Raw genomic sequence first — 8,708 nt, 5'->3', positions numbered from 1 at the left:
TTATCTCATTCAAAATTTAAGTTAATTTACCAAATCAAAAAATATTCCCTTGCATTTTATCATTTTTCAATTAAGAATTACCCTAACATTGATTTACTGATTTTTAAGCCTAAGGTTTACAAAAACATTATCTTTTCATTTTTTTTAAGAAAAGTTTGAAAAGCATCATTAAATTTTTTTTTAAAAAAGTTAAATCATGATTTGATTAAAGGATTGGATCTTTATTTAATTTGGGTTGAGAAATTGATTTTGAATTAAATTTTAAAAAAAAATCAATTAAGGTCAAAAAGCCAAATCAACTAGGTTTTGTATCGACATGCTAGACCATGCTATATCTAATAATTATGATCTAAACTTTAAAAAGAGAGATCAAGTATCATACTCAAATAAAAGAGATAAAAACAATAAAAATATAAAATAAAATATGAAAGAGATAAAATTATAAAAAAGAAAAATTATCTTTGTATTTTATTTAATGAAAATAAATAAAAATAAAATAAAATATATAAAAAATATTTTATTCTTAATATATACTATCCATACCTTCTATCTTAAGGACATGTCCTTACACAGTAAACAAACTCTAGATTTCAGTTCAACAGATTCAATCCAAGGGTCCACAAGGGCTGGCGGGATATTAAATTCAGAGACCTATCTACCATCACTTGCTTTACTCTCTCCTCTTCACTACCACTCTCAACCTTTCTTCCATGGTGGACCTCCTCCCATCTTGTTTTCACGCTTCATCTCATTAGTTTTACTACTTTGGCCTTTCTTGACTCAGACCAAGACTTATCATATCCATAGGTATGGAGAACAATAACTAACAATATTTGTGCAATCAATGGGCTTGCTTGCTTTTCTTTCCTTTGGTTGATTTGAATCTATCGTAATTGAGCTCAACCTTGTAAGATCTTTCAATCTCTCTTTTTGCATAACCACTCAACCTTCCTTTTAACTGTTCCAGCTCTCTTTTTTTTGTCCCCAATCTCTAGTACTAGAAACAGGAAAAAAACCCAACTTTTTGTAACACTTTTTAACTTTCTTTATGTAATTGCTTTCTGTCTGATTATTGGGTTATTAGTAGCTTCCACAAGTACCAGAAACTGACAAAGATCTCATTACAGTGAAAAAGGTGAGGTGCTAAGACAACGAAAAAGCCCATTTGCTAAAATAGAAAAAAAGAATGGAACTTTGAAACACGTCTCGATTCTCTACTTTCTCTTTGTTCCTTGGTTTCTTTCTTCTTCTTGTCTTGATCCATTGTCAACAGCTTGTTCTTAGCCTTTTGTTGTTGTGCTTCAATGAATTGATGGCATGCCATTGCTATCACAGGCCACAGCGCTAGCTGTTTGTGTCTTAGTGTGGTCATTCATTCAGCTCTGGACTCGTGCTTTGTAGACATGGGTGAATCATTGGTTGCTGCCTCAAGTTGTAAAGATAAGGTACACTCACTTGTCCCTTGATCTGTTAAAATGTGCCGCATTTGTTAAGAATTTAGTTGTCGTGATTGTCTTCTTGAATTTATTTTCTTTTGTTATGGATTCTTGATTAATTTCCAGTCCATGCTTGCAAAAATTCCTATGCTTTCTGTTTTTGTGTAGTTATGAGCTGTCATTCTGTTTCTTGCTTGAATTTTGTTTTTTTGTGATTACATAAAAGATAGGAGGGACAGTTGCCTCGGATCCTGTTCTTCAAGCGTCGGTTTCATTTGGTAGATTTGAGAATGATTCTCTGTCCTGGGATAAATGGTCATCCTTCTCACAAAATAAGTACTTGGAGGAAGTTGAGAAGTGTGCCACTCCTGGATCTGTAGCTGAGAAAAGGGCTTACTTTGAGGCTCATTACAAAAAGATTGCTGCTAGAAAGGCTGAGCTACTAGATCAGGAGAAGCAAATCGAGCATGATTTATCGAGGGCAAACAATCAAAACATTGGAGATCTAATAGTTAAGACTGGTCAGATGGATTCAGACTTTGATGCGTCCAATGGCCAAACTTCTTATGAGGGTATTAGGCCGGAAAGCAAATTGGATAATGAGTGGGATGGTGGCCATATAGACAAGCCTACTGAAGATGCTGCAATTGATGTACACGGTCAAGCCTCAACGACTAAGCCTTATGAAGACACTGCAGTTGATGCACACGGTCAGGCCTCAACGACTAAGCCTTATGAAGAAACTGCAGTTGATGCACACGGTCAAGCCTCATCGAACGATCCTTATGAAGACGCTGCATTTGCTGTGCATGGTCAAGCCTCATCGAATGAGCCTTATGAAGATGCTGCAATTGATGTACAAGGTCAAGTCCCATTGAATGGGAGAGTGAAGGAAAAGCAGGATAGTGAATTAGATACCCCTGTGTCAGCCAAGCTGGAAGAAGTGGCTTTAATAAAAAAGGAGGAAACTGGGTCTCAAGACATGAGAGAATTGCCAAAGAACTTAGAGAGAGAGATGGAAAGCATCCTAATGATCAAAGAGGAAAAAGTGAAGTTAGGTCATCGGAAGGAATCTCCAAAGGTGAACGATTATACTATCGGACCTAGTCATTTCCATAGGGGAAAAAAAGCTAAATTCTGACAGCTTTTTATACACGTATTGCAACTTTGGTTTTTTATTAGCATTGTGGCTCATCTGTTTTGCTATATTGTTACTTTAGATTTCTCCTATGAGCAAGGTTAGAGATTTAGCAATGGCGAAGAAGAAACCAGAACCACCTATAACTAAACGGCCCCAAATTTCCACTCTGAAGTTCTCAAAGCCTGCGTCAACTTCTAGTTCACTGTCTGCTTCACAATCTTCCATGAAGAAAGTAAACGGTTCATCTTTACCAAGGAGCAAAAATACTCCTGTTGGAGGGAACAAGAAAGTGACCCCTAAATCCTTGCACATGTCTCTGAGCATGGATTCTCCAAATTCTGAGACAGCTCCTATTACAACTACTAGAAAATCATTTATTATGGAGAAAATGGGGGATAAGGACATTGTCAAAAGAGCATTTAAGACATTTCAAAACAATTTCAGCCAGTTGAAATCTTCTGCTGAAGAGAGATCTATTGGAGCAAAGCAGGTTTGTCATCTGATTAGGCTTATGACATGACCTTTAAAATCATTTTCCTTCCCAACAAAATATTTTTGGCTTGTTGAATCTCATATTTTCAAGTTTCTTGAGCAGATGCCTGCAAAAGAGAGAGGTGTTAAGGTTTCCACTTCTATGACACCACGGAAAGAGAATACAGGGTAATTTTCAAATTGTCTACTTTGTATTCTGATGAATGTATTTATCATTGCATGCATGCATTTGTGCAACTTGTGCAATAATTTTGTTGTTGAAATGATACTTGCATACTGACAATCATGTGAAAACATTTTCAATTCCATCTGTTGGATGTCTGGATTTAGCTTTGAAATTTAATTTATTTTCTCTAAGAATAAACAGGGCAGATAATGGAGAATGTGAAAGCTATGATTGGTGATTGGAGCCAAATTAAACTCTTTTCTTTGAAATACATTTGTTAATTTGTGTTATCTGGTAAAATAGTCATCACCTGCAAATTACGTTGTTAGTCAATCCAAACTTCCACTCTTATGGTCCTCTTCTTACTTTATTTCTATCATGCACGTCATTTCTGATTTGGCAGTTTCAAATATATGTAGATCCAATGTTGAGCTTATATAACCATGAAATCTCAACAACTCTACCATAAGTCTTGTTATTTGGTTGGTGCTACTTGTTTTATTGGTTCATAGGAAGGCCTGTTGACTTTTCAGCTGCATGATGGCAGTTATCCCTCTCCCTCCCTTAATCTCTCCCATCACAGGTGTGAGTGGGATTCGATTCCAGGTTGCTTGGTACCATATAAAGCGACTTTAACAACCAGGCTAATTTTAACAAATGTGTCCATACTGAAGCTTATCTATTTTGCCTTCTATATGTGGCATTTATTTATAATTTGTCTCGTCTTTCTAACATCACAGAATGTGCAGCTTACGCTAATTTGCGAACACTTTCTGTAATTTGTCCGTGAGATTGATATCTAGTTTAACGTTCATGTCTATGATTTATAGAGTAACATCATGAAGAACTTTGAAACAATGATGTCTTTTACTTCTACTAAGCTGCTTTTGTGCAAACACCTAAAAGATTTACCACCTTATATGGAAAGTTCAGTGTTGGATTGATGTTGTGATAGGTCTTTCAAATCTGGCGGGGTGGATAGGAGAACTGCTAAGCTGGCCCCATCTTCTTCTGTCTTGAAAAGTGACGAGAGAGCAGAGAGAAGGAAAGAGGTATAACCATTTCACTGCTACCCTTCTCTCTCCATTGGACACAATTCTTTTAGGAAAAGCTTTTTACATTTTGAGCATGCAATGCTGTTTTCTGTTAGCCACTAAATTTAAGATCTCTTTTAAAATAAATTTCAGTTTTCTAAGAAACTGGAAGAAAAATCCAAGACTGAGGCAGAGAGCACGCGCCTTGGAACAAAATCAAAGGTAGATTTCCAAATATCCTCATTTTTGTTGTTAGTATCAAATTGCTGTGATGTGACAATGAACAAAACACAAATCAATATAATTTAAAAGAAAGCAGCCAAGCGTGTTTCTGTGAGCTTGTGTGCATGCATGTATACCAATGCACTCTTCTTTTTTTCCTTCTAATGGTTTCTTGGATGATAGTGCTCCCAAAAGATTAGCTTCATTGGATCATTACAAAATACAGTTCTATTGTTCCATCCGAATGACCTTCATGCTATATGCTTGGTACAGGAGGAAAGAGAGGCGGAGATTAAAAAGCCAAGACGGAGCTTGAACTTCAAAGCCACGCCCATGCCAGGTTTTTATAGAGGACAGAAGGCATCAAAAAGCCCATTAGATAAGGTATGTACCGTTCCAGCTTATGTTCTACATGGGATGTAAAACAATTTGAAACATTATACACTACTTTGAGGTATATGGTCAGGTCTTTGGCTTTGGCTTTGGCTTTCCCTTTTTAATCTCTGTCTATATGTTGGCAAGTGCTTAATGTTAGAAAACATCTATATTTATTCTCTCCCCCTATTTCAGTGCTTTGTAAATTAAAATTTGTATGTTAATAGTCAACTACCATTGGTAGTTCAGACAAGTCCACAAACCTATTGAACCAATCATTGAGAAAACTTCCATCTTTTTTTCAATGTCTAGGTAGGGTGCTTGTTTATGGACACCAAACCAGATAAAATAGAAAAACCTATTAAATAGTGGTAATTGGTAAAGGAAACTAGAATAAACTAAATTTCTACTCCAACTACTAAATAATAAATACTGATATTCCTAAAAATATAAAAATCTAGAAAAACTAAACAATATTAAAATTTCTAAATGGTCAAATAATATTTGTTGTCGTTGTCTTTCTCCACCCCCACCAACTTTTTAGTGTTCATCGAGTCTGGTGAGGCTGGATGACTTGGAGATGCCTATTGTTGCCTTGCTTGCAATTAGGCTTATTGTCTGTCAATTTGCCATCACTCAAATGGGTCACAGGGAACATGATGGGTGACCTGTCACGGTCAACACTACATGGCATTTGACAAGTGAAATGCATCTTTTTTATGGTGCATATCAAAATTCCAGTAGCATGTGAATTTAAATGTGCATCTGATTTAAGCTTCTAAACCCTATCTGTCTAAATTCAGGAGAATCCAATTTATGAATTCTGGGGAAATAGAGCAATGAATTGAAAAAAAAAAAAATATTGTTTTGCTGAATTATCTTGAGACTGAAGGAGCATGCAAAAATGCTCAAACACTATGTTTTTAACTTCAAGTCATTGTCCCCTAATTTCCTTCTAAATCATGTCATAAACTCATAATCCCTGCTCGATGGGTTTTTTTCTCGAGGATTCGGGGAAAGAAAGGGATGGGTTGTGCACACAAAAAATAGAAAAAAGAAAAAGAAAACTAGTTAACACACTAGACCTGAGGATTCAAAAGATGTAAATGAATGTGAGAACTGATAGACTTATTGGCATGATGTATGCAGGAGGGTTCCAAGACGCTTCGGATATAGAGATACACATCATCCATCAGGAATGTGATATAAAGAAACTTTTCTGAAAGAAACAGTGAGCAAGGGTGGCCCATTCACATTGGAGGCTGCATGCATATATTTCTAGATGAGGATTGTACAGTTGGAGTGGAGTTGCTTTCTAGCAAGGAACCTGTCATGAGAGTATCACTCGGCAAATAGCAAGCTCAGTTGCTTTCTGTATGTTGGAATTGCAACCAGAGAAACCAGATTTCATTAATCATGTTGTCTAGAATAGATGGGAAATTATTTATGTGACAGAAAACACAAAGAGGTGAGGACCGCCATGTTTTTCACGCATTAGCTCTAGGCATGCATGCATTACTGTGTGAGATCAGAAGTATCAAATCGTTAGGGATATGCATAGAGGCCTTGAATAGTTTAGATATACACTGTTACATGTATTTGTTATGGCGATGTTCTGCTTTTGTGAAGATGTATTTTCCATTGATCTTGTCCTTCAAATGTTGACAGTGCTGGTTCAATCTTGCTTGTGTCGGGCTTGAACTTCAATGAGCATGAAGGAAATTGTTGTCTTGGTAATTAGGACAGCTTGATCTTGTTCCCTAATGGCCGCCTACAGCATCAATTAATGGGAGAGAACTAAAATCTTGTTCCACATGGGCAAGAAGTAGATTTTAGCCACATCAACCAGCCTATAGAGGATAGCCTATACTAGAAAAATCTTGCATTGCGAGCGACTCAAATTATTTCTAAGCTTTCAATTTCTAGGATTCATCAAGTCAAAGAAGGATAGTGTGGTCTGTTTCATCAAATCTCCTCCAGCCTAGGGCAGAGGCAATAAGCGAAATTGACGCTCCTGTACTTCCTATTTTCTATTCAAACTGCCAAACATGCCCCTAGGCATAGTGTGGAGTGTTTCTCGCACATTTGCAGCATGGAATTATTATTATTATTATTATTATTATTATTATTATTATATTCAAAACTTGTGGCAATTCAAAGTGGAAAACTATACTTTTACCTTATTTGCAGAAGTGTTTTCTTTATTAATGTTTTTTTAAATATTAATTTTTTTTATTAAATTATCCTAATCTTATCACATTGAAGGCAAGTTTAGTGGGTTAATTTAATTGATTCATTTTTTTTTAATTAATTTTTTTAATTGCATCCTTTAATATTGAGTTAATTATGAATTAACCTTTCATGATTTATTTTGTTTATTTTCTATTAGGTTATTTTGGCCTCATGACTCGAGAATAGTGCTTAACAAGTTAACTTAAGTTGATTCGAGTTGTTTTTTTTTTTATATGTTTTTTAATTGATTTTTTTTTCAATTTTATCATTTAATATTGGGTCGGTTGGGGTTTGAACTTCATAATTTTTTTTTTATTTGTATTCTATGAAATTATCGTAGTCTTTGATCAAAGGTATATTTTTGATATTTTAACCTCAGGTAAATCGAGTTGTTTTTTTTTAAGAGGTTGTTCCAGTCTCATGACCAGGGTCATGAGTTTTTCAACATCGATTTTTTTTTTTTAATGAGTTATCCTTGTCTCATAACCCAAGTCGTGAATTTAGTGGGTTAACCAGTTGACTTAATTTTTAAAAATTGATTTTTTCCCTATTTTCATCATTTATTTATTTTATTGGGAATTAAGTTTCATGATTTATTTTAAGTTTGTTTTTTATTGGTTATTCTGATCTCATGACCCAATAATAATGCTTAACGGGTTAACCTGGGTCAACTTAACTCATTTTGTGTTATTTTTTTAATTAATATTTTTATAAATTTTTTCATTTAACATTGGATCCAACAAAATCGATTAGAGATTGAATTTATAATTTATTTTGATTTGCTCTCTATGAGGTTATTTCAGTATCATGACCAGAGTCATGTATTTGACAGGTTAAATTAGATCGTTTTTTCTTTTCTTTCTATAAGGTTATCTTCATTTCATGAACCGGATCATGAATTTGACGAATTGATTTGGGTTATTTATATATATTTTTTTTTTAATCTCATCCTTCAACATTGAGCTTATTAATAATTAGACTTTGTAATTGTTTCAATTTGCTTTCAATAGAGTTATATTTTTTTTATCCGGGTTACGAGTTTAACAGGTTATCCCAATTCGCTTTTTTAGATCTTTTTTAATTGATTTTTTTTTAATATCCTCCAACATATTATTAATTAAGAATTAGACTTTATAATTTATTTTGATTTGTTTTTATAGGGATATTATAGTCTTATAACTTGAATCATAAATTTAACATATTAACTTGAATTGAATCAGGACAATCTAGTATGTTATCTTAATATTAAAAAAGATGATAGCTTAAAAAAAATTTAAGTCAAACTATATTTTTACAGATTATCTAAATTGTTTTTGTATCTATAAATTTAATAAAATTATATTATATCAATTTCCAAAAAGAAAACATTAAAACAAATTTTGACCTCACTCGCAACGTGCCGATTATCAATAATCTAGTTGATATCTATAACCAAAAAGAACTGTGCACTGTTGTTTGCTCATGATCCCGTTTCCATACAAGAACTTCTCTGTATAAATTATCATACAAAAGCAGTGTGTACTTCACATCTAGTTTACACCTTTTAAGTATTTATGCCTGGAGTAGCTTGAATTTACCTATTACCATCTTGATCAATTTCTTACGGCATC

The 8,708-nt window shown here is 34.1% G+C and overlaps 1 protein-coding gene across 3 annotated transcripts; it reads left to right on the top strand.

Annotated features, from left to right (window-relative positions):
* The first annotated feature begins 637 nt into the window (after positions 1-637).
* On the top strand, positions 638-6,511 carry LOC118044776 (uncharacterized). 3 transcript variants are annotated; one of them, XM_035053257.2, is made up of 9 exons: positions 644-1,135; positions 1,336-1,445; positions 1,663-2,517; positions 2,657-3,067; positions 3,173-3,237; positions 4,191-4,287; positions 4,423-4,491; positions 4,765-4,875; positions 6,016-6,511. In XM_035053257.2, the coding sequence occupies exons 2-9, from the start codon at positions 1,404-1,406 to the stop codon at positions 6,040-6,042; spliced, it is 1,677 nt and encodes a 558-aa protein (XP_034909148.1). In that variant the 5' UTR covers positions 644-1,135; positions 1,336-1,403; the 3' UTR covers positions 6,043-6,511. The 3 variants fall into 3 exon arrangements, with proteins under 3 accessions (XP_073268150.1, XP_034909148.1, XP_034909156.1); XM_035053265.2 differs by having other exon boundaries at positions 646-807; XM_073412049.1 differs by lacking the exons at positions 4,423-4,491; positions 4,765-4,875; positions 6,016-6,511 and having other exon boundaries at positions 638-1,445; positions 4,169-4,263.
* Positions 6,512-8,708: the final 2,197 nt, after the last annotated feature.

This window comes from Populus alba, chromosome 10 (assembly GCF_005239225.2).
Source record: "Populus alba chromosome 10, ASM523922v2, whole genome shotgun sequence".
NCBI classification, from domain to species: Eukaryota; Viridiplantae; Streptophyta; class Magnoliopsida; order Malpighiales; family Salicaceae; genus Populus; species Populus alba.
This window is presented reverse-complemented; position numbering and strand designations above follow the sequence as displayed.